Source organism: Halichoerus grypus, chromosome 5 (genome assembly GCF_964656455.1).
Source record: "Halichoerus grypus chromosome 5, mHalGry1.hap1.1, whole genome shotgun sequence".
Lineage (NCBI taxonomy): Eukaryota > Metazoa > Chordata > Mammalia > Carnivora > Phocidae > Halichoerus > Halichoerus grypus.
The window spans coordinates 166163601-166188386 of record NC_135716.1 but is presented as its reverse complement, the minus strand read 5'-3'; the positions used below and the strand labels follow the sequence as shown (position 1 = coordinate 166188386).

At 41.3% G+C, this 24786-nt stretch overlaps 1 protein-coding gene across 1 annotated transcript in view; it reads left to right on the top strand.

Moving 5' to 3' along the window:
• The first annotated feature begins 1406 nt into the window (after positions 1–1406).
• Positions 1407–24786, top strand: part of YTHDF2 (YTH N6-methyladenosine RNA binding protein F2) — a 31318-nt gene continuing 7938 nt past the window's right edge. Inside the window, exons 1-4 of the mRNA XM_036123445.2 lie at positions 1407–1721; positions 2221–2245; positions 2824–2903; positions 5849–7435. Of these exons, the coding sequence (XP_035979338.2) occupies positions 1695–1721; positions 2221–2245; positions 2824–2903; positions 5849–7435 (1719 nt within the window). The 5' untranslated portion in view covers positions 1407–1694. The remainder of the gene's footprint in view (positions 1722–2220; positions 2246–2823; positions 2904–5848; positions 7436–24786) is intronic.

The following is a 24786-nucleotide window of genomic DNA, read 5'->3' as shown; positions in this document are numbered from 1 at the left end:
AAAAAAGGATTACTGGGTTTCTTTTATTGCCTTTCTGGGATCTATGCTCTGATACTTGACATTTTACTGTCTCTACCAGAAGTCCATCACATATTGGTGCCTGACCTTATTCTTTCCAACTATAAATATGATTATGGGCAGAAAAAATGCTTTGAGCACTTTGAGCAAAATCATAATGCAAAATCCAAGATCCTGTGTTATCATTTATTTTACTAGAGTCCACCAAAGCCTCCTGTTTCCAGAGAGTGAATAGTATCAGGTTGACCCTTAATAGTGCATTATTTATCTGTTTACTATTATTTGCAATAATAAAAGCTATTAGGAGATGGGCTGTCCTAGGATCAAATATCCCTGCATGAGTTTGGGTTTGCTGCTGATTAAAAATGCTTTTGCCCATATTATGGATCTCCTCTGGATTTTGATTCCTGAATACAGGATTTCTTGTGGGGGGTGGAGGGACACTATTATGTTTCTCTTAGTGTCAGGTACACATGACTATTTAATAGCTTTGTGACCTTGGGCACATTGCTTGACCTCTCTGTTTCCCCAGTTGTCAAACAGAGAGACTGAAGATTATTTGGAAGGTGCTGCTACCTTTGAAATGTTTGAAAGCACCTATCAACAAAACCTAACCCACAGCAGGTATTCAAATAGAGTTAATTTCTCTCCTTCCCCAGATAAGGACATTCTCTCTTGAAGTCCATAGATTTATAGATTCTTGGGACTTGTTGAAAGTACACGGAACATTTTGTGTAGATGTATGAGGTGTGTTTTTCTTCGAAATAAAGGCCACAGTTTAACAGATTATCGCGGTGGCCAACGACTTCCCTAAAAAAAGAGCTGTAGATTGTCCTCCCTGCTACTCTCTCCAGGTGTGTTATTCAAATCTCTTTTGCAGGGTACCAGATTTTTTTGTGGATGTTTTTGTTCTCTGGGCACTCTTTTGCAGTCCAACAGAGGAGGATAACCAGGTTCCTGCTGGCAGTGGCGGTGGTGTGAATTTCTCGGGGCAGGGCCCCCATGAAGTTTCCCTGGGGGCTGCGACCCCTCTCAGGGTCCCCCCCCATGGGGGTGGGGTACCATTTGCAGCTGGGAGGCAGGTTTATCTTGAGGTCTCTCGCGCTCCGGGGGTCGCTTCTTCATTGAGACACCGGCTTTTGTGGGTTTTCTCAAGCTAAAGCTACTCTCTCCAGGTGTGTTATTCAAAACCTCGTGGCGCGACCCTGGCCGCCCCCACCTTCCTATAGGCCCCAATCCGGAGGCGGTGGGGGCGGGGAGGCCGCACTCGCCGCTTCCGCTCCTCCAGCCCACCAGAGGGCACTGCGGCCTCGTTCCTTCCTTCCCGGAGTGCTTCGCGCCGGGCCCCTTCCGCGTGGGTGAGTGAATGTGAGAGTCAGCGTCGCGCCGCGCGCGCCGTCCGCCTCCGCCGCTCGGCGCCCTTATTTCGGCTGCGAGGGGCGGGAGCGCGCGTAAAGGCATAGAGACGGGCGTTGAGCTCTCGGGCTAGAGCGTCGCCGAGTCGGAGCCGGAGCCCGAGCCGCGCGCTGTGTCTCCGCTGCGTCCGCCGAGGCCCCCGAGTGTCAGGGACAAAAGCCGCCACCGCGCCGCCTGCTCCCGCCGCCAGGGCTCATCCGCCGTCGCCGCCGCCCTGACGAGAGTCTACCGCTGTCGCCACCCGCGAGGATCCGAGAGCCATGTCGGCTAGCAGCCTCTTGGAGCAGGTACAGGCCCGGCCCGCATGCCTCGGCCATTGTGTGAGGCGAGAGGGAGCCCGACTAGGCCCGGGCCCGCCGCCCCCGGTCGGGCCGAGCCGAGGCGGCGCCTCTTGCGGGCCGGGTTTCGGGCCTCTCAGGCCGGCCGCGCCCAGCGCCTCGCCCTCAGCCCGCTCTCCGCGCTTCTCCCCGGGCCTCGGAGCCCACCGGCCGCGCCGCGCCCCCTCTTCTCAGCGGGCCTCGTTTTCTTCCTTGTTTCCTTCCCCTTCCTTGAAGCCCTGGTCCCCTCGCGTTGTTTCTGGCGCGTCCCCCGCTTTTTCTCCGCGGGCCCCGCCGGCCTGCGCTTTTCCCCGCCTCCCATTTTCAGCCTCCCCCTCACCATCATTCCTGACGCCTCCCCTCAGGCCTGCTCCTTTATTCCCTTCCCGGGCCCGGCTTTAATTTGTCTTTCCTTTTCCGTTTCTTCCTCGGACGACTTGCTGCTCGGCGACGTTTTCTTCGCCCGCAGAGACCAAAAGGTCAAGGAAACAAAGGTGAGCCCAGCTCCGCCGGTGGCCCTGGGCCGGGAGGGGGACGCCGAGTAGTGGGGGCGGGGTCTCCGGGAAGCGCCCCGGGGAGAGGACCTTTCGGAAGCCGCTTAGTTCGCAGGTGCCTCACACTTAAGTATTTGACCCTTTTGGTGTGTTCTTGCAGCTGGCGAACAGCTTTTCAGTGAACAAGGAGTAATTCATTAAGGGTGGGGGTGGATTCGGTTTTGAAATGTCCCAGGTCCTTAGTTTCCTGTAGGTCTTAGAAGGCCTTTGTTTTTCATCCTCGTGGATCACACTCTGGAAGTACTCACATGTGATGGGGGAGGGGAAGCGGGAGGGAATTGAAATCTAGAGGAGCCAATAAAATGACCTTTTTAGATCAACTTGCTCGGGGTGGAGGGAGACATTTTCATTGACGAATATTGTTCAGCATTCACTCTTCTCTTTATCTGTTTTTCTGAAATTCAAACTTATTTGCTCTGTTTAGTAAGGTTTTTCTTGGTTAGAGTATATTTGCTTAATTTGGGAGGTAGATTGTACGATTGAGACACTCCTAATTTATTTGAATTTTTTCCCTTCAGTACAAAATGGATCTGTACATCAAAAGGATGGATTAAATGATGATGATTTTGAACCTTACTTGAGTCCACAGGCAAGGCCCGTGAGTAGTTAACCATTTACATGCCTGATCAAAGAGTGTAATATACCGTATTTTTTCTCTGCCTTATCAATGAATTTCATTTTCAGGGGGTGACTTAATACCCGTCCATGTGTTGTAAACGGAGTTACTGAAATGTTATAGACTGATAAGATTTCCATCTTTGTTGACAGCAAGCATATTCTGAGATTAGAAGTGATAGCATCTTAGAGTATACTAACAGCACCTGTTAGTAATTTTCCTTAGCAAGAATGTAACAGTGCAAAACTGAAGAATACTTTCCAGTTTAAGTATTCTGACTTTTCACCCCAAACCTTTTTCTTTTAGGAAAACTGGATGTATATGTGATGGGGAAAAAACTAATAAAAAATCACCTGAACTTTATTCAGTGCTGCAGAAACTGGAATCTTCCTTTTCATCTGGTCACTAGTTAGTGGGTTGTTAGGTTATCCTAACTTTTGGACCTAGGTATTCCTTTTTCAAGTTGAGATGTATCTCTATCTTTAGAGACCAACTTTGTACACCTCCGGTTTCTTATAGGAACTACAGGATATATAAAATGGAGTTAAAGAAAGATAAAATACTGTTTAGCACAAATGAAGATCAAGAATGATTGAGGTTTTTGCCATGTAACCTTTTCTTCTAATTTCTTTTAGGTCTATATAGGTTCATATATTAACATGTTCTGTGTATGTAGAAACTACTTTGATTTGTCAGTTCTTTTGTATTAATATCATGGGTCCCAAAGATAAAAATCACAAGGTTGTAGCTAATAAATATAAACCCACAGATTAATAAACCAAAAGGAAAACTTATAGTAACTCACCTAAGATACCCTAAAAAATGAAAAAGCTTATGAGACATTTATATAAATTCTGAGTGGATGCCATGCGACAGATATAATAGTTTTGAAAACTTGACATATTGGTGCATGCCCATATTTGGACCTAATTCTTGCATAAAACTTTTAGATCCCTCATGTAAAATTTTCTCCACTGAGAGTATAGAAACCACTTAAGCAAGTGATTGGGAAAAGTTTTCAGAAAAGTCAACCAGTTAATCAGGAAAAGTAGGAAGGAAGTAGAGGAATGAACTATTTATAGGTTCCTGCTATTGAAGTAGTTTGCTTACATAATCATTATAACAGGGAGAGTGGGAGCATTTGAAACATAATTCTAGGTAGTTCTTGTGAAACATTGTGTAATTCAGATTTTTGAGTTCAGGGGCATGTGGGAACCTGCCAGTTCAGGTGTAGGCATTCAGCTATATAATGGTATAACCTGTGATATTAAGTGCATGTTTTTATTTCTCAAGTAAGCTAAAGCTTAAATGTCTTTAAAAAATTCGGGGCTGGGGGTGGTGGGAGTAGAAATCATGGTTGAATAGACGGATACCTTCAGAATCTTTGTCCTTTGTAGTTTGTCAAGAGTAATTCATGTACTTTTTAACCATTATTCATCACCTTATATATAATCCTTCAGGCTTAATCCATTGATTATAGACTGAATTTCTTATTCATAATGGATTTGAGTCTATTAAAATTTTAACACTATCTTCAAGAAATAGACTTCTCTTACACTTGAGGGTATGTGTGAAAGACTTAGGGTTTTTTTGTTTTTGTTTTTTTTTTGGTAAGGAGAATTTGGCAGAGAAAAGCACCATTTTATCAAACCACATTAGTTGAAACATTTAATTTTCAAGAGCTGTGTTTGGCTACGGAGAAGTACTGTTGGCTTTGGTAATACAGATTTAAGGCCTGACATACTTATGGTCATCCAAGCTTCTTAAGAACAAAATTCTTTATTCGCTAGTTAATGGATTCTTACGTACCAGAGCTATTATTTTAATTCCAGTGTAGTTAATATAGTGTTATATTAGTTTCAGGAGTGCAATAAAGTGATTCAACAATTTCATATATTACTCAGTGCTCATCAAGATAAGTGTACTCTTGTACCAGAGCTATTTTGAAGTTAGAGTAGTCTATTTTGAGTTGAGCTGTATCCATACCTGTACAGACCAATCTTTTTATATCTCCAGCTTCTCACTTAAGGGACTATTCTGTGAGTTACAGCATTTATAAAAAAGTTAAAATACTGTTCGCAAACTTAGGTCAAGAATGATTGAGGTTTTTGCAGTGCAGTCTTCTAATGTGTTGACTAGTTGAGTATGAGTTTATGTTTTTGGTTATTCCTTAGACTAATTCTTAAAGATACAGACTTTACAATGTTTTTGGAATTCTCCTACTTTTAATGGAAAAGTCAGGTGTACATTTGAACTTAGAGCCATTTTAGGTGAAGTAGAACAGGTAGCAACATTTTTCTAGTTTTAAACTCTGGAAGCTCTTGTGCATTTCCTTTCCAGGTTATAATTAAATAGTGGCATCTATTGATGTTCCCAAATGGTTTGCCAAGAGGCTAACAATGTAAACTAGGTGTAATGAACCTTGGTTTATAGTTGAGGAAGGCTGCACAGATTTTTGGGATAGAACTTGAAATTTCCAGTTCTTTTTGTGTTGTTTTATCTGTTAGAGTAGTATGGTTTTGATAGGAAACTCTTAGGAACACTCCTCTGATCTGCCAAAATTCGCACTCCTTAAATCCAGAGAGAACTGGTTTTAATAAAAGCATCATCTCAACACTTCTGTTGGTGAGATGTTAGTGCTAAAGTTAAGGCCTATAAGTATGTCCTCAACTGTATAGTGCTTAAGTTAAGGCCTAAACTGTATGTCAGTTTAACTCGAAATGTTTAAACTTTTCAATTGTGAAACCAAAATCTCTTACATTATAAGAATTCCAGCAAGTTTATGGGAAGAGAGTACCTGAAATGGTCACTTGCTTTTTTAGTTGAATTTGAATTGGATGAGTAGTTGGGAGAGGAAATGTCATGATTGTTGTTTTATTAATTTTTGTGTTTTGTTTTGATTTGCCTTTTTTTTTTTCTTTCCACAGAATAATGCATATACTGCCATGTCAGATTCCTATTTACCCAGTTACTACAGTCCCTCCATTGGCTTCTCCTATTCTTTGGGTGAAGCCGCTTGGTCTACTGGGGGTGATACAGCCATGCCCTATCTAACTTCTTATGGACAGCTGAGCAACGGAGAGCCTCACTTCCTACCAGATGCAATGTTTGGACAACCAGGAGCCCTAGGTAGCACTCCATTTCTTGGTCAGCATGGTTTTAATTTCTTTCCCAGTGGGATTGACTTCTCAGCTTGGGGAAATAACAGTTCTCAGGGACAGTCTACTCAGAGCTCTGGATATAGTAGCAATTATGCTTATGCACCTAGCTCCTTAGGTGGAGCCATGATTGATGGACAGTCAGCTTTTGCCAATGAGACCCTCAATAAGGCTCCTGGCATGAATACTATAGACCAAGGGATGGCAGCACTGAAGTTGGGTAGCACAGAAGTTGCAAGCAATGTTCCAAAAGTTGTAGGTTCTGCAGTTGGTAGTGGGTCCATTACTGGTAACATCGTGGCTTCCAATAGTTTGCCTCCAGCTACCATTGCTCCTCCAAAACCAGCATCTTGGGCTGATATTGCTAGCAAGCCTGCGAAACAGCAACCTAAGTTGAAGACCAAGAATGGCATTGCAGGGTCAAGTCTTCCACCACCCCCAATAAAGCATAACATGGATATTGGAACTTGGGATAATAAGGGTCCTGTGGCAAAAGCCCCCTCACAGGCTTTGGTTCAGAATATAGGTCAGCAGCCAACCCAGGGGTCTCCTCAGCCTGTAGGTCAGCAGGCTAACAATAGCCCACCAGTGGCTCAGGCATCAGTGGGGCAACAGACACAGCCATTGCCCCCACCTCCACCACAGCCTGCCCAGCTCTCAGTCCAGCAACAGGCAACTCAGCCAACCCGCTGGGTAGCACCTCGGAACCGTGGCAGTGGGTTCGGTCATAATGGGGTGGATGGTAATGGAGTAGGACAGTCTCAGGCTGGATCTGGATCTACTCCTTCAGAACCTCACCCAGTGTTGGAGAAGCTGCGGTCCATTAATAACTATAACCCCAAGGATTTTGACTGGAATCTGAAACATGGCCGGGTTTTCATCATTAAGAGCTACTCTGAGGACGATATCCACCGTTCCATTAAGTATAATATCTGGTGCAGCACAGAGCACGGTAACAAGAGACTGGATGCTGCTTATCGCTCCATGAACGGGAAAGGCCCCGTTTACTTACTTTTCAGTGTCAACGGCAGTGGACACTTCTGTGGCGTTGCAGAAATGAAATCTGCTGTGGACTACAACACATGTGCAGGTGTGTGGTCCCAGGACAAATGGAAGGGTCGTTTTGATGTCAGGTGGATTTTTGTGAAGGACGTTCCCAATAGCCAGCTGCGACACATTCGCCTAGAGAACAACGAGAATAAACCAGTGACCAACTCCAGGGACACTCAGGAAGTGCCTCTGGAAAAGGCTAAGCAGGTGTTGAAAATCATAGCCAGCTACAAGCACACCACTTCGATTTTTGATGACTTCTCACACTATGAGAAACGCCAGGAGGAAGAAGAAAGTGTTAAAAAGGTAACTAGTTTACCATTCTTAAGACTTTCAGGGAAGGAGAAAGAACTAGAGAGAACAGGAGAGGTGTTCTTCTGAATGGTTAATAAAAGCTCTGTAAATAACAAACGTATCACTTAACAGTTCAAGCCTTTATGGAAGTATAATTGGTGTTACTGTTTGACTTAGTTTGTAGAAATGTGAGCTTAAATTAATGGAAAGCACAAACTGTAGAGAAACTGAATTTAAATGATGCAAAAGAGGTGAAGAACAAGGCCAGAAGAAATGCAAAAGGACTAATTGAAGTGATAGAACCATGGAAATTCAAGTAGGAAAGGATTGAGGCTGTAATATGGCAGAGAAAAGGTAAAAGTTCTGTTATAATTAACTTTTGGCCTAACTCAGATAAGGTGGTTAAGTCAGGAGTTGGTGTGTCACCAAGCCCTGACATCGCTTTCTGCTTGCCTCTGGCTATGGGCAGTATTAGGGTATTTTTCAGAACTTTTTCCTTGTTCCTGTCCTTCTTAGTGTTCTGCTTAATTACTTTTTCCAAAACCCTTTTCCCATTTGAAAAGGTAGTGTGTATTATATAAAATTTGGAAAACAGATAATCAGAAAAAGCTGATCTCTTGCTTTTAAAATTCTGTTGTATTCCTGAAGAGTAACCTTCTCTTGTTTCCCTTCTGTAACAAATGACAGTCTTGGGCAGAGGGATGGAGAATAGGTCCAAACTAAAGAGTTGGAATTTATTGGAAAGTGTTGGTAATGCTTGGTCTGTGTGTATTGAGTGAATGTAAACTTTAAGACCATAGAGAATGGTGAAATACTGGTTGGTGCAGAGCATGTGTTATCTAAGACTTAGATACATTTAAATGTAGGAAGTAGGTGAAAAGATTATTATGGGCAAGGAGATTTTTTTTTAAAGATTATATATTAATGATTGAGAGAATCCTAAGTGGTTAGCTTCAAATGTAAAATAAAGCCTATTAAGCTTATGTAAATATGTTTTTCTTTTTTTTTTTTTTTTTTTAAAGATTTTTTTATTTGACAGCGCGCGCGCACAAGCAGGGGGAGTGTCAGGCAAAGGGCGAGGGAGAAGCAGGCTTTCTGCTAAGCAGGGAGCCCTATGCGGGGCTCCATCCCAGGACTTTGGGATCACGACCTGAGCCAGAGGCAGATGCTTAACCAACTGAGCCACCCGGGAGCCCCTAAATATATTTTTCTTATATTTATCATGAATTCATAGAGATTTTATATATTTGATCTAGGCTCTGAGGCACTTGTTATGCCTCTGTAAAAGCTTATTTTTTGAGCAGAAGAAGGAGGGCTCTTTGGTTAGATTCTCCACCTCTATAACACAGAATCAGAGGTGCATAGTCTTCCAATTAAAGCAGGATGGTTGCCATTTTACCTTCTAGTGTGTGCAGATGAATAAAAAATGGAGATGTGTGTGTCAGTGATGCTAGAAGTATAGAGCCACATTACTGAAAAGTTCAGAAAAAACTCTTTTTTGTCCTTTAAATTCTTCTTTTCCATTCCCCAAAGTTGAACAGTTTAACTTAAAATGTGCCATAATCTTGAGGAAAATTGTTTACTGATTATTTTCACCAGACATCTGAAAAGCTCTAAAGATGTTTTAACAGGCTCCTTTATCTAGAGGAACTCAAGGATGGGACCTTTTAAGCATCATGTAGTTTCATAGCAGATTATTAATGTGTATGAGGGGCATCCAGGTGCTTAGTTTAACCACTTGAAACATGCATAATATCAGTCCCATATTATGCATCTGCTTGCTTTCATCTGCAAAGTTCTGTCCTACATCTTGTGATTAAAAATAGGAAGGCAGAAAAATAAAAATAGGAATTCCTGACAAAGATAGGAATGTGTTTTCAGGAATGTACAGCATAAATGATCAACTTGTATGTGTTAGAACTTGTGGGGAAACTTGGAATTAAAAATGAAGTAGCAAATTTGAGGGCTGTTGATTTATTTTTTTTAAAGATTTTATTTATTTATTTGACAGAGAGAGACACAGCGAGAGAGGGAACACAAGCGGGGGAGTGGGAGAGGGAGAAGCAGGCTTCCCGCTGAGCAGGGAGCCCAACGTGGGGCTCAATCCCAGGACGCTGGGATCATGACCTGAGCCGAAGGCAGACGCCCCAGGGCTGTTAATTTATGTAGACTTTTAATCAAGTTTATGTTTGTATTAAATTCACTTGAGTGGTTCAGCGAATATTAATTCAACTTCATGAGGAGGTGTAAGATTTCACATGTTGGAATTGACCAGCTTTGTGATGTTTTCATAGTGAGTAGTAATAATCAAGGTTTAGGGTCTTTGTTAAGCCAACTAATGGATCTTTCTTAAAGCCATTCCATAAGGACTTTTGATGAATGAGTATACTAATTGTTCTCAGGCTGGTGAACAAACCACCAAAAATAAAAAAAATAAAGCCTCGATTATACTTGTATCAGATTACTTTTTAGTTTACCTTCTGTGAGAAGAGATTGCTGGGGTTTCAGGAAGGTCCCTATAATTGCTTCTAAACCCAGTTACCATTTCAGTCAGTATTGCCTTACTTCTCTTGCCCACTGTTATCCTTAACATTCTTACATAACTGATGTACAGCCAGTCTTTATTAGGCTTCCAAGACAAGTTTCGTGAGAGTCAAACTGTTAGCTCATTGAGGCAGTAGACTTCTTTAGGTGGGGTGTTTGTGCACTTTTGTATTATTTACAAAATTGCAAAAAATGGTGCCAGATGGGCATGGTAACTCAGTAAGTGGGGAAATAATTAAGCTTCATCCTGAAAATGATGTCACAGCTATTCTAAAGTTCCATGATTGGGCATGTGTCTTGGCGGAACACACTGAAGCAGAACTATAGCCATTTTTGGCTACTGTTACTGACTTGTTCTGTTCCATGTTGTTATTCAGTATCCTAGAACCTTCAAGCATTGGATCTCTCCAGCTTGAAACTTCAGCAGATTTTAGGGATATCTTCCATATGTGGTTTACTCTGTTGTATACTTCAGGTAATATTTTGTAACCTGCGTTCTGCGTTTATTTAGAACCTTTCCCTAATCGTTAAATATTTCTACTATGACATCACTTTTGATGGCTTCCTACTATTCTAGCATAGATTTATTATAATTTACCAATCCTTAATTGTTAGATTTGTCAGCTTTATATTTTTTTCCAGCTAAAATAACACTGCAGTGAACATCCATTGATAAAAATACTGATTCACATCTGTCCTTCAGTGTTATTGCTGGCTCAAAGGGTCTGTGCTTTTTGAAGGTCTTGGCTGTGCTGTATATTACCATATGGGCCTTTTTGTTTCTGAAAGATTTTTTTGAAAGAATTATTGTCAAAAGAAGACAAGAGTGAGTTAACCTCTTTGTTTCAACTTGAGAATAGCCTCACATAAAGGGAGAGTTATTTCCTGCATAAATGATGCAGTATGTTTTTATAAACTTCGTAATAGTTGGTTTAATTTTTGTTTTATATTTCCAGCCTTTTAACTGTAGGTAAAAATAAGAATAGTAGAGGGGACCAAAGACTGCCTAATTTTCTTAAAGCCCAGCCCAATGTTAGACTCAGTCTCAGGCAGTTGGATAAATGATTTTTCTGAATAACTGGAAAGCTAATGGGAGAGAGAAAGATCTAGAGAAGATGTGATTATTGTGATAATGGCTCAAGGTGTATATTTTTTAAAATGTTATTGCTATTAAGTGAAAATAGCAGTATTTCTTAAATAGCAGTATTTCTTAAATACCTCTAGAAGTACTCCTCTATTTTCAAGCAGAAGACTTGAAAATAGTGACTTGGAGTATGTTTGGATAAACTTAAGATTTATTATGCTGCTTAAGAATTGAGAAGAAGCTATATATCTTTTCTTTACTGTGTGCTAGATACCACCGAGAAATCTGGAGTGTATTGTCAGGGAGCCTTACATTAGTGACAGGTCAGCATACAAAACAAAGTATTTTCTCAAGATATGTACAGGGTGCCAGTTTGGAAGTGAGGACTGCCTAACCCAGCCTGGGGTGTGGGTGAATTGGTCACAGAAGAAATCCTGGAAGAGGTGATCTTTGAGCTGAGCCTTGAAAGATGTGTAGAAGGTAGCCAAAGGTGTTTGGGGAAGAATGAACATAGATTCAGGACAGCCCACATCTGTGATACTGTATAGATAATAATTTGGAGCAAGAAGTCCTGTACAATTTAAGAGCAAGTCTAATTGGTATTTGTGGAGTGGGTTTCTCCACAGTGGAAGCTTGTTGGAGATAAGATTAGGAAAAGGGAGTTGAATGAAAAAAATTTTTTTAACTTTATTAGAGAGCGAGCGAGAGAGAAACAGCATGAGGGGAGAGGGTCAGAGGGAGAAGCAGGCTCCCCGCTGAGCCGAGAGCCTGATGTGGGACTCGATCTCAGGACTCTGGGATCATGACCTGAGCCGAAGGCAGTCGCTTAACCAACTGAGCCACCCAGGCACCCATTGAATGAAATATTTATGCAGTTAGTTTGATAAAGAAGGAAACTGAGAAAGGCACAAAGTTGGTTTTAAAAAATTCTAGAGTTTAATAGAGTAAGATTTAATTTGAATCAGGATGGAGGAGCTTCTTGATGTTACCTTTTTTTTTTTTTTAAGATTTTATTTATTTATTTGACAGAGACACAGTGAGAGAGGGAACACAAGCAGGGGGAGTGGGAGAGGGAGAAGAAGCAGGCTTCCCGCGGAGCAGGGAGCCTGATGTGGGGCTCGATCCCAGGACCCTGGGACCACGACCTGAGCCGAAGGCAGACGCTTGACGACTGAGCCACCCAGGCGCCCTTAATGTTACATTTTCTTAAGTTTTTATTTTAATTCCAGTTAGTTAACATACAGTGTTAGATTAGTTTCAGGTGTACAATATAGCGGTGATTCAACAATTCCATAAATCATCCAGTGCTCTCTTTGTTGTTATCTTTGCGTGGAAGGCAATGGGAAGCATGTAGAAGTAAAGGTGAACCAGTATATGGTAATAAGAGATACCATTGCTGAATACGTAACAGCTCACTTCTTTTTTTTTTTTTTTTTTTTTTTAAAAGATTTTATTTATTTATTTGACAGAGACACAGCGAGAGAGGGAATATAAGCAGGGGGAGTGGGTGAGGGAGAAGCAGGCTTCTGGCGGAGCAGGGAGCCCGATGTGGGGCTCGATCCCAGGATCCTGAGATCATGACCTGAGCCGAAGGCAGACGCTTAACGACTGAGCCACCCAGGCACCCCGAGCTCACTTCTTCCAGTGATGTGTTTCATACACATTATTTTGTTTCTCATCATATCCGTTAGTGTTTATCAGAATGGTTAGCTTAGAAGAGATGATTTGGAAGGGGAATATGATAGCCGTTATCAAATGCCTTTAAGACTGGTAGGTTTAGGGGTGTCAGGCTGGCTCAATTGGCAGAGCACGTGACGTCCGGATTTCAGGATCACGAATTCAAGCCCCATGTTGGGCATAGATCTCACTTAAAAAAAAAAAAAAAAAAAGACTGGTAGGTTTATTCTCCGTGCCAGAAGACAGCACCAGAACCAGTGGATCGAGGTTATAGGGAGGAAGATTTTTGTAAATAGAAGGGAGAACTTTCTAAAAATGGAGTTCTTAGTCACAGGAGGGTTTCAAGAAGAGACCAAAAGAACTTTTATTAGATATGTTCTGGAGAAGATTTATATGTGGAATAGTCTAGACCAGAGAACCAAGAATAAGAGGGTTAGCCAGCCCAAGATAACATTTGAAATTCATGGAGAGAGGAATGGATGCTACTAAACTAAGGTCTTTTTAGGAAGGTTATTTCTGTTTTGTAATTTTTGACCTAATTATTACATATAAAAAATAAAGGACTTGAGGCTAGAAGGACATGGATGACAGAAAGGATTGATACATTCCCAGTAAACCTTAGTACAGATAAAGTATATGGATAGTTATTTTTTAAAATATTTACTGCATTAGTATTAATGAAAAAATTGTTATCTTAAACATACTGAAGAGGAGGGGGTGCCTGGGTGGCTCAGTCGCTTAAGCACCTGCCTTGGCTCAGGTCATGATCCCGGGGTCCTGGGATCCAGCCCTACTTTGGGCTCCCTGCTCATCAGGGAGTCTGCTTCTCCCTCTCTCTCTGCTCCTCCCCCGTCTTGTGCTCACACGCTCACTCATTCTTTCTCTCTCTCAAATAAATAAAAGCTTAAAAAATATAAAAAATGATTAAGAGAAGTGTTTCCTTTTTCTTAAAATCCAGTTTTCCTATGGTGTTGGTGCAAGTAATGTTTCTTTCTCTCTTTTTTTTTTTAAGAGAAAGGAGGGGGAGGGGCAGAGGGAGAAGGGAGGATCTTAAGCAGGAGAGATCTCATGACCCTGAGATCCTTACCTGAGCCAGAATCGAAGAGTTGGACACTTAACTGACTGAGCCACCTAGGTGCCCCAATGTTTCTCTTTATAAGGAAGTTTTTTGGGTTTGTTTTCTTCTTTATGGCCATCTTCCTCCTAACCCTTTGATTTGGGCATTTACTCCCCTCCCCTGTTGGGAAATATTTGAAGCTGTCGACCTTGGCTCCATTTTCTTTTTCTTTTTTGAGTAAGTTCTGTGCCCAATGTGGGGCTTTTAACTCATGAGCCCGAAATCAAGAGTCACATGTTCCACTGACTGAGCCAGCCAGGCACCCCTGCTCTATTTTCAACTTGAGAAAAAAATGAAAAACATCCAAGTAAAATTTGTGATACAAAAGTTAGAAAGAAAACATCACTTTAGCCAAATACGTTTTCTTATTAAATTCTTAGAGAATAAATAACCATGGCATATTGTTCCTTTCCATTTAGTATTTCTCCCCCCCACCACTGGTTTAAGTTGCCTCTTCAGAACTAATGGAACGCTGGGTATCCTGGGTTTTTTTGTTGTTGTTTTTAAAAAATTATTTATTTATTTATTTGCTGGAGAGAGAGTGAGAGTACAAGCAGGGGGAGTGTGGCAGGCAGAGGGGAGAAGGGAGCCCGATATGCGATTCGATCCCACTACCCTGGGATCATGACCTGAGCCGAAGGCAGCCACTTAACCGACTGAGCCACCCAGGCGTCCCTGGGTATCCTGTTTTAATTGAGATGGCAAACCTGAACTTTTTGTAAAATTCTAAGGCTGTTTATGTCTACTTCTGTCTTGCAGATAAGTTTACTTGTCTCTCTGACAAAAGGGTTAAGGAAATTCTATTTGTGTTACTCATCACCTTCCTTGTTTTGTGGATAGATAAAATAAAATGCCTTTCTGCAGCCTCCTTAAAGGAGGACTAGAAGAGAATAGATGACACTGAATTTGGATCTCCTTGAACCATGCCCTTTGTTTGTATTCATCTTTGAACAAATGTTTGTGTTAATTGATAAACGAGGTACCATCTTTGCCTTAGGAAGGCAAAGAGGACAATAAAATGGTAAAATACGGGATAATAGCTGTAATAGAGGAATGAAGAAATGGTTTTTCTGAACAAGAGTGATAAATTTGGGGAAATTAAGGAAGGCTTCATGGAGGAAATAACATTTGAACCATGTCAGATAGAATGAGTAATAAGCACTCAGGTGATAGCACAGTGCTTGGCACATAGTGCATATAAAAGTTTAGTATATTCTCATTTTATAAGAAGCAGCAGCCTCAAAGAGGTTATTTGTGTAAGTTCTTATTGCTTAATAAGTGGTGGTTTGGTATTTCAGTTATGTCAATTATGTGTAGCTGGCTAATTGTGAGCTGTTAGCTTTTAAGAATTTTTAGCGGGGCGTCTGGGTGGCTCAGTTGGCTCAGGTCATGATCCCAGGGTCCTGGGATCTAGCCCCAAATCGGGCTCCCTGCTAGGCAGGGAGCCTGCTTCTCCCTCCCCCTCTGCCACTTCCCCAGCTTGTGCTCTCTCTCTCTCTCAAATAATAAAATCTAAAAAAAAAAAAAAAATTTTAGCAAGCTGGCTGTTAAACAGGGGCTCTTGGGTGGCTCAGTCGTTAGGCGGCTGCCTTCGTCTCAGGTCATGATCCCAGGGTCCTGGGATTGAGTCCTGCATCGGTCTCCTTGCTCAGCGGGGAGCCTGCTTCTCCCTCTCCCACTCCCCCTGCTTGTGTTCCCTCTCTCGCTCTTTCTTTCTCTGTCAAATAAATAAAATCTTAAAAAAAAATCATTATTAAATGACATAAAATTAAATTCATTGTATTAAAAGTATTTTTAAATACATTATAGGGGCGCCTGGATGGCTCAATCATTAAGTGTCTGCCTTTGGCTCAGGTCATCATCCCAGGGTCCTGGGATCGAGTTCCACATGGGGCTCCCTGCTCAGCGGGAAGCCTGCTTCTCCCTCTCCCACTCCCCCTGCTTGTGTTCCCTCTCTAGCTGTCTCTCTCGCTCTCTGTCAGATAAATAAATAAAATCTTTAAAAAAAAAATACATTATAAGGATGGGTTAGCCTGGTGATGGGTATTGAGGAGGGCACGTTCTGCATGGAGCACTGGGTGTTATGCACAAACAATGAATCATGGAACACTATATCTAAAACTAATGATGTAATGTATGGGGATTAACATAACAATAAAAAATTTTAAAAAAAAGATTAGAAAAAAAAATACATTATAAAATTACAATTAAACTACATAAACTTACTATACAGTTACTGTTACCGTTAAACCATAATAAATACTCAAATTTATTACTCTTGAGATTATTTGTATCTATTGTATCGATATATAATATTGTATATAAATAATATATAATACATAGCTCTGCCATGTTATTTACACCATGAAAATTGACAAATGCTGGGATGCCTGGGTGGCTCAGTCAGTTAAGCATCTGCCTTCAGCTCAGATCATGATCCCGGGGTCCTGGAATCGAGTCCCACATCGGGCTCCATGCTCAGCGGGGAGCCTGCTTCTCCCTCTGCCTGCCACTCCCCCTGCTTGTGCACTAGAGTGCTTTCTTGCTCTTGCTCTCTCACTCTGACAAATAAATAAAATCTTAAAAAAAAGCTAATCTTTTTTTTTTTTTTTAAGATTTTATTTATTAGAGAAAGAGAGCACATAAGAGGGGGTAGGGTCAGAGGGAGAAGCAGACTCCCTGCCGAGCAGGGAGCCCGATGCGGGACTCGATCCAGGGACTCCAGGATCATGACCTGAGCCGAAGGCAGTCGCTTAACCAACTGAGCCACCCAGGCACCCAAAATCTTAAAAAAAAAAAAAATTGACAAATGCTATGTATACAAATCAGGACTTGGTTTTTGTTAATTGTCTGCCTTAAAGTGATAGAGAAAATATTAATGCAGATTAAAATTTAAGTGTGTCATGTCTGTAGCTCTGCATATTTTGAATAGCACAAAAATTTGAGAAAATAGTCTTCCAGAATTCGAAAATTATTATCCGGTTTAGCAGAGAAGTTGCTCAAATTATAGATGAACTAGTGAAGTTCTGACATGTTTTCGTTTCACTTTTGTCTTAATAAATGATAAATGAAAATATGTTGGAACTACATCTGAATAGATACAGAACTCTCTCAGGTCCCAAAGCCCATGGACCATTACGTGGAGTTTGCCAGATAGAAAAGTGGGGAGGGCATTCTAGGAAGAGGAGACAGCATGTTCATAAACATGATCTCATGAATGCTTAGGTTATGTTTTCAGAATAATGAGAAGTGGAAAAGAATGGTAATTGGTAAAGCTGGAGAGGTTGGTTGGGCCCAGCAGTATATGAAGGGCTTTGTTTTTTTCCCCCACTTTTTTTTTTTTTTAAAGTAGGCTCCGCACCCAGTGTGGAGCCCAGTGGAGGGCTCCATCTCAGGGGCTGAAATCAAGAGTCACATGCTTAACCGACTGAGCCACCCAGGTGCTCCGGGGCTTTGCAATTTTTTTTTTTTTAAGATTTTATTTGAGGGAGAGCGAGCCAGTGTGCATGAGCAGGGAGAGGGACAGTGGGAGAGGGAGAAGCAGGCTCCTAGGACCCTAGGATCATGACCTGAGCCGAAGGCAGATGCTTAACCAGCTGAGCCACCTAGGCACTCTGGGGCTTTGCATTTTATTATATACTTCTGTTTTAGTTGGATTGTAAGGGAATTATGTGGAATGACAGTGTGGAGGATGGGAAGGGTGAAATGCTTACTGAGCACTGATTTGTTAGCCACTTTCATAGTCTTCCTTTAATCCCCATACCAACCTTGGAAGGCCATGTCTCATAGTTACTGATAGGAAAATGGAAACTCAGGTTAGCAACTTAGCTAAGCTCATCTAGTAAATGACAGGTGTAGGTGGCTCAAAGACCAAATCAGAGGCTTTAACAGGTTTGGAAGAAAAAGACCATGAGACCTGAACCAAAACAATGATGGGAAAGGTGGATTTGAAGAATGTACATATTTCCTGACTAGTTACTGTTAAAAAAAAAAAAAAAAAAATGGATGAGCAGCAGGTTAAACTTAGGGGGTTTGGAGATGTGTTGTCTTTTAGAGATAGTGTTAGGGGTACCTATGGGGGACAGTAGGGTGATAGTAGGGTCTGGAGCTCAAGAAAGAAAGAGTTTTTTTTAGACTTCAGTAGAGGCAAAGGCATGAAGGTATAAGATGTCAAGAATATTGGTCATAAAAATAATGGCTGAAATTATTGAACACTGTATAGTATCTACCACACATCTGTCCTGAATACATATTTGTTAGTTTTCATTTAATTCTTATATTATTGTTAGGTAGGTGCAACTGTCTAATTCTACAGATAAAGACACTGAAGCACAAAAAAGAATAATTTTGTGAAGTCACATAAACTGAGAAAGGAGAGCTGGTGTACCTGTTTCTGCGGTGGGGTTCTAGAGCCAACACACAGTAAGAGAAGAGGGTCAAAGGAAGAACCCCTGTAACACAATTTAAAGGATGGGTTAAAGAGGGAGCAGTGGAGTATAATCAACTTATTCAGAGGTTGCAGAGAGGTAGCTGATGATTGGAAATGCCAATGGCTATCTGTTGAATAAAAGTAACATGAGAGGGCTTTGTTGTTAGGTATTTGAAGGTTTTGGTGTCCATACATTACTCAACAGACTCTGCATTTATTTTTTTTTCTATATTGTTTCAACTCTTCCTCACCCACAAGGTGTTCCAAGCCTTAAAGAGATTCAGTAAAGTTTGAGCTGCTGGAAGTAAGACCAGTTTTTATCTAGTTAGTATGGGCTGTTTTGGTAAATGAGACCATATAAAAATGTCTGAAATACAATGGGTATTACAAAATTGCAGTATTTTGTTTTTTTGATTTGGCTAAAGATTGATCCAGAGGGGACTGCTGTTTTTCCAAACATCACCATTTTGGGATAAGGATAGTTAGCAACTCTAGAATCATTTACTCTCTACTCTGAATAGTTTAAAACAAGAATTACTCAGATGTGAGCCTTTGTGCTTACCTGCCAGAAGTAAAGATTAGTCCTATAACCGTTTTCAAGCTTTTTAGGAGTGAATTCTTTTCCTCCCAAACAAAACCTTACTCAGAACCCCATGAATTGCTAACCTTAGGTGCTAGGCGCTCCCACCCCCGCCCCGGGAGATCCCCAAAGCCTCTCCCCTCTGAAGCATAATTTGGAACCCATTGGATGATGTGAATTTTTTAAAATGGAGGAATGGTACATGGAAGTTGGGGTGGGTCTATTTTGTAATTGAAGAAGTGTAAGCTTCTGCAGCTTCAGCATCTCATCTAGGTGTGTTGGTTTATTTGGTCTGCGGGGATGGGGATATGAGGAAGACCATCTCATAAAAGGTGGGGAGCCCACAGCATTGGTTTTGACTACCCTAGTGTGACAAAGGACTGCTGGTTGTAGCTGTTCAGGAGTTTCATGTAGAGTAGAGGAGGAAATTGCTCTGTTCCTGAATTAGGGCAAACAAAAATAATCTCTTTCTTCACCGTTGAATCCTGCAAGTCTGCAAATGACCAAGGAGAAAAGCTCTGAGTATGGTAACTCATATCGTCCCTCTGCCTTTCTCCTCCACAGAAGCAAGTAATTCAGTTTAAATTTGCATGCTGCCACCTTCTCTGGACCAGATTCTTCTAGTATAACAACTAGCTCAGTAAATAGTGCCCTTATGCTTTTCATCTCTTGCTGAATAAACAATTCCTGATTGAACTGATTTAACTCCAGTTAATCATAGGGAGAAGATATCAATAAATGAAACAGTATAGGACAGTGTATATTAAAATGCTAATTTTACAGTATGAGACTAAGTGTACAAGAAAAGAATAGCAAGACCAGTTAGGGCTAGAGTCAAGACATATTAATGGAGGATTGTATTTGAGTTGGGTCTGGAAGGATGGATAGGAAAAATAGTGGAAAGATGAAGGAAGAAAATGGCTAAACCCCCAAGTTTGAGCTGTTAGATATGGGGGAGGGGGGAAGGAAGAGGCAGGCAGCTAATCTTTCCAACTCTTTTGCACTGCTATTAAAAGATCTGGTGGTTCTTATGAGATATTTAGTACTTTGCTATATATGTCAAAGTTAAAAATTTGGCCATATCACTTATGTAATACAGGAAACCATTTAGAAAAGGTAGATTTATATAAACTTTTGACTTTATGTGAACTTTTTTGGTAATCAGGGTGTGGATAGCTTATAGAATTTTAAAGTGTTTGCATGTGAAAAATTTCCAGTGTGCAAATTTTATAGTAGTATTTGCAAATTTTGTCTTTGCATTTTTCATTGTAAAATCAAATTATAAAAAATATAGAAAATGAAAAAAGTCACCCATAATTTCTTTACTCTGACAAAACCACTCATTGTTTTGGCATTTTGCTTGTCTTTTCTTATGCAAGTGGTTTATACAGTAATAATCATGTTCTATGTAGTATTTTGTCCTGCTTTTTCCGCTTAGTACTTTAGGTATATACCCATATTTAGCCATTTTTGGGGCATCTGTATATTAGGCACTTTTCGTATCTTGTCTCTGATCCCTTTTAATAGTCTTTTTGTTTGTTTGAAGATTTTATTTATTTGACAGAGAAAGTGCGAGCACAAGCAGGGGGAACGGGAGAGGGAGAAGCAGGGTCCCCACTGAGTAGGGAGTCTGATGCGGGGCTCCATCCCAGGACCCTGGAATCATGACCTGAGCCGAAGACAGATGCTTAATCGACTGAGCCACCCAGGCACCCCCCCCCCCTTTTTGTAGTCTTTATAAGATTATCTTCATTTTACAGTTAGGGAACTGTGATTTAGAAGGTATAACTTCCTCATGATCACTAAGATCTAAGTTGTAGATGAGCTGGAATTTGTTTTGCCTCAAAGCTTTTTTTGTTCTTACGCTTTGCTGCATCTTCACATTTATCTTTCTTTCTTTCTTTTTTTTTTTTTTAAGATTTAACTTTAAGTAATCTCTACACCCAGTGTGGGCTCCAGCTCACAACCCTGAGATTGAGTCACATGCTGTACCGACTGAGCCAGCCAGGCGCCCCCACATTTATCATTCAAAACAGTTAACAACAATGTTCTGTTATCTACTGATGCCATTCACCTCTTTGAGGGTATATGAGGAGAGCATAATTAATTGAAATTTTAAACCTTTGTTTAAGCACTCAGGTTTATACTTCCCTCATCACAAGCATCAAAATGGAGCTAATTGGATCTACTCTGCCTAAGCTTGTGAAAGTTGCTGCTAATGACAGGCAGCAGGAATAAGGGGGAACACAAATGGCTCTGGACATAATGTACTCTGAAAAGGTTATAAAATTGGGAAGGTTTTAGTCTTATCTCACTCTCATTTTTTACACAAATTTGCAAGATTACTTCTGTTTAGGGGCACCTAAACAGTTGGGTGGCTCAGTTGGATGGGAGTCTGCCTTTGGCTCAGGTCATGATCCCAGGGTCCTGGGATCGAGCCCCGCATTGGGCTCCCTGCTCAGTGGGGGAGTCTGCTTCTCTCTCCCTCTGCCCCTCCCCCTGCTTGTGCTCTCTCTCCCTCTCTCTCTCTCTCTCTCTCTCAAATAAATAAAAATTAAAAAAAAAAAGATTCTGTTTAGTGGCAGAGCCAGAACTAGAACCCAGACAAGTTCTTGGGTAATTCAAATCATTTATGGCAAATGTTAATTTACTTGGAATCCGTAAGCTTGCAGAAAGGATGGGGAGGGGAGCAGGGTGGACCTAGGTGAGTGTTTCAGAGTATAAACAAAAAGATGGTAACAATGATATAAAATAAACTTTGAGTCATCTGGAAAGTATTTACAGAAATACTGGTAACTAGGCTCTACACACAGACTTATTAAAGTAAAAATTTAATTTAGTGAGCTCCCTAGGCATTTTTTTTATGGGATTAGAAGTTGATTGAGAAGTTTATCAGTTTACATAAATTATCATCTGTGAGTACTTAAACTGCAGATTCTTGTCCTTTCTCACCTACTGAAGGAGCATCTGTGGAGGCAAGGCCTTGGAATCTGCATTTTATCAGCCCTTATCTATAGGTGACTCTTGTATTTTTCAAGTTTGAGAACTCCTGGATTATGTATGTCATTAGTAAGTGTTTTGTATGCCTCTTACCTCAAATTCCTCATGCTTATTTTTCCTGCAAGTTTGGTTCCTAAGTTTCTTTCTTTGTACTGTAGTCCTGTCTTCCCCCCAAAAGTCTCTTACCTGTTTGTGTCAAGACTTCATCTTTAAAAGCAGTGTTAGAATTCACATGTGTTTGATAAACCTGGCCGATTTTGCTAAACCTTTCAGTACTGTGGTATTTTCAGCAGTTTGCCCATTTTTAATCATCTGTCAGTATTATGAGTCTCTAATGAGTTGCCATACTTTTCCATTAAAAGGTGGCAGTCTCTTTGGCTTAATATCCTACATCTGTAACTTGATGTTATTTATTTATTTAAAAGAATTTTTTTTTAAGTGAGGGGAGGGCCAAAAGGCGAGAGACAGTCTTAAGCAGGCTCCATGCCCATTGTGGAACCCAACATGGGGCTGATCTCATGACCCTGAGATCATTACCTCAGCTGAAATCAAGAGTCGGAGGCTTAACTGACCAAGCCACCCAGGTGCCCCTGTAACTTGATGTTATAATCTGCTTTTTAGAGACATTGTGGCTGTTTCTAAGAGACACTAATGTTTTTAAGTTTTACATTATTTAAAGATTTATTTATTTTAGAGGGGGAGAGAGAGAGCACAAGTGGAAAGGGCAGAGGGAGAGGGAGAGAGATCAAGCAGACTCCTTGCTCAGCAGAGCCCTACGCGGGTCTCCATCCCAGGACCCTGAGATCATGACCTGAGCCGAAACCAAGAATCAGATGCTTAACCAACTGTGCCACCCAGGTGCCCCTAAGTTTTGCATTATTTAATGTTCCTTTTATTGTATCTTCCTTTCTTAGAGCATGTTAATTTTTTAGAGAGTTGTTAATTTTAAGCTGTAATATTTAGTGGCCACTAGCCATCTTGAAGTTGCCCAAACTAAGATGTTTAAAGGCTGATTTTTTAAAGGTAATCCGTTTTTTGGATGGGGGAAAGGATTCTATAAAGTATGTTACATATGATGGGCCTTTATTTATTTATGTATCTGGTTGATATTACTTATAGAGAGCATGAATTCTAGAGTCTGTGGTCTTTTTTTTTTTTTAAAGATTTTATTTATTTGAGACAGAATGAGAGAGAGAGAGAGAGAGAGCGCACATGAGAGGGGGGAAGGTCAGAGGGAGAAGCAGGCTCCCTGCTCAGCAGGGAGCCTGATGTGGGACTCGATCCAGGGACTCCAGGATCATGACCTGAGCCGAAGGCAGTCGCTTAACCAACTGAGCCACCCAGGCGCCCCTAGAGTCTGTGGTCTTGTTAACATATATTTATAGTAGCAGAAAGGCTAAGGGCTCTAGAAGACCTAAAATCCTATCTACCACTATGATTAGAGCAAGTAAACTTCTCTGAGCTTTAGTTTTTTTGTTGTTTTGTTTTTTTAAGGTTTTATTTTTTATTTATTTTTTATTTTTTTAAAGATTTTATTTATTTATTTGAGACAGAGAGAATGAGAGAGAGAGAGCACATGAGATGGGGGAGGGTCAGAGGGAGAAGCAGGCTCCCTGCCGAGCAGGGAGCCCGATGCGGGACTCGATCCAGGGACTCCAGGATCATGACCTGAGCCGAAGGCAGTCGCTTAACCAACTGAGCCACCCAGGCGCCCTTAAGGTTTTAGATAGCACAAGCAGGGGGAGCTGCAGGGAGAGGGAGAAGTAACCTACGCACTGAGCAAGGAGCCCGACTGGGGGCTCGATCCCAGGACCCTGGGATCACGACCTGAGCCAAAGGCAGATGCCCAACTGACTGAGCCACCCAGGCGCCCCGCTTTAGTATTTTTTTTTAATCAGAAAAATACCTTATTGTGGGTGTTAGAATTAAATTATATATAAATTCTTCACGTACAGGTCTTTTATGAATGATTGTGATCTGTGAGATTAGGCATATTTATGTACACACATAAATATAAACTTGTTTATTTTGAATCATCAGATTCTTCAGTAACTTTTGGCATGGTACCTAATAGTGCTACTGAGTTTCCATTTTGGGGTCCAGCCCTTGGAATACACTGAAGAGGGCACAAGAGTGAAAGGGAGGTCATTTAAGAGTCTGGCACATTCCAGGTGAGAGATGACAGTAGCTTGGACTAGAGAGGTATTAATGGAGTTGTTAATTTTTTTTTTTTTTTTAAGATTTTTATTTATTTGTCAGAGAGAGAGAACACAAGCAGGGGGAGCAGCAGAGGGAGAGGGAGAAGCAGGCTTCCCACCAAGCAGGGAGCCCGATGCGGGGCTCGATCCCAGGACCCTGGGATCATGACCTGAGCCGAAGGCAGACGCTTAACGACTGAGCCACCCAGGCATTCCTGGAGTTAATATTTTTTGGAGGTAGAGCTGGAGCATCTCATCAGATGACTGGAAAGTATATTCTGATGATTACTTCATTCTGAATTTATCTGTCAAATGCAAAATATGCTTGTACTGGGAATGGAGGGGATTTGAGAAGCTATTAAAAACCTTATTTGTGGGGCGCCTGGGTGGCTCAGTCGTTAAGCGTCTGCCTTCGGCTCAGGTCATGATCCCAGGGTCCTGGGATGGAGTCCCGCATTGGGCTCCCTGCTCAGCGGGAAGCCTGCTTCTCCCTCTCCCACTGCCCCCGCTTGTGTTCCCTCTCTCGCTGTCTCTGTCAAATAAATAAATAAAATCTAAAAAAAAACCCAAAACAACCTTATTTGTTAAATTGTATTCTGAAATGTTTTGAGAAATTGGTTTTATTGTGAAATTAGTTTTGGTTCAAATGTAGTTTTTACTGGAAAACCAAGGAGTGATTTAGAGAATAGTCAAGACTGTCAGGCCATTTCATTTGATTTGGAGCTAGTGTTTTC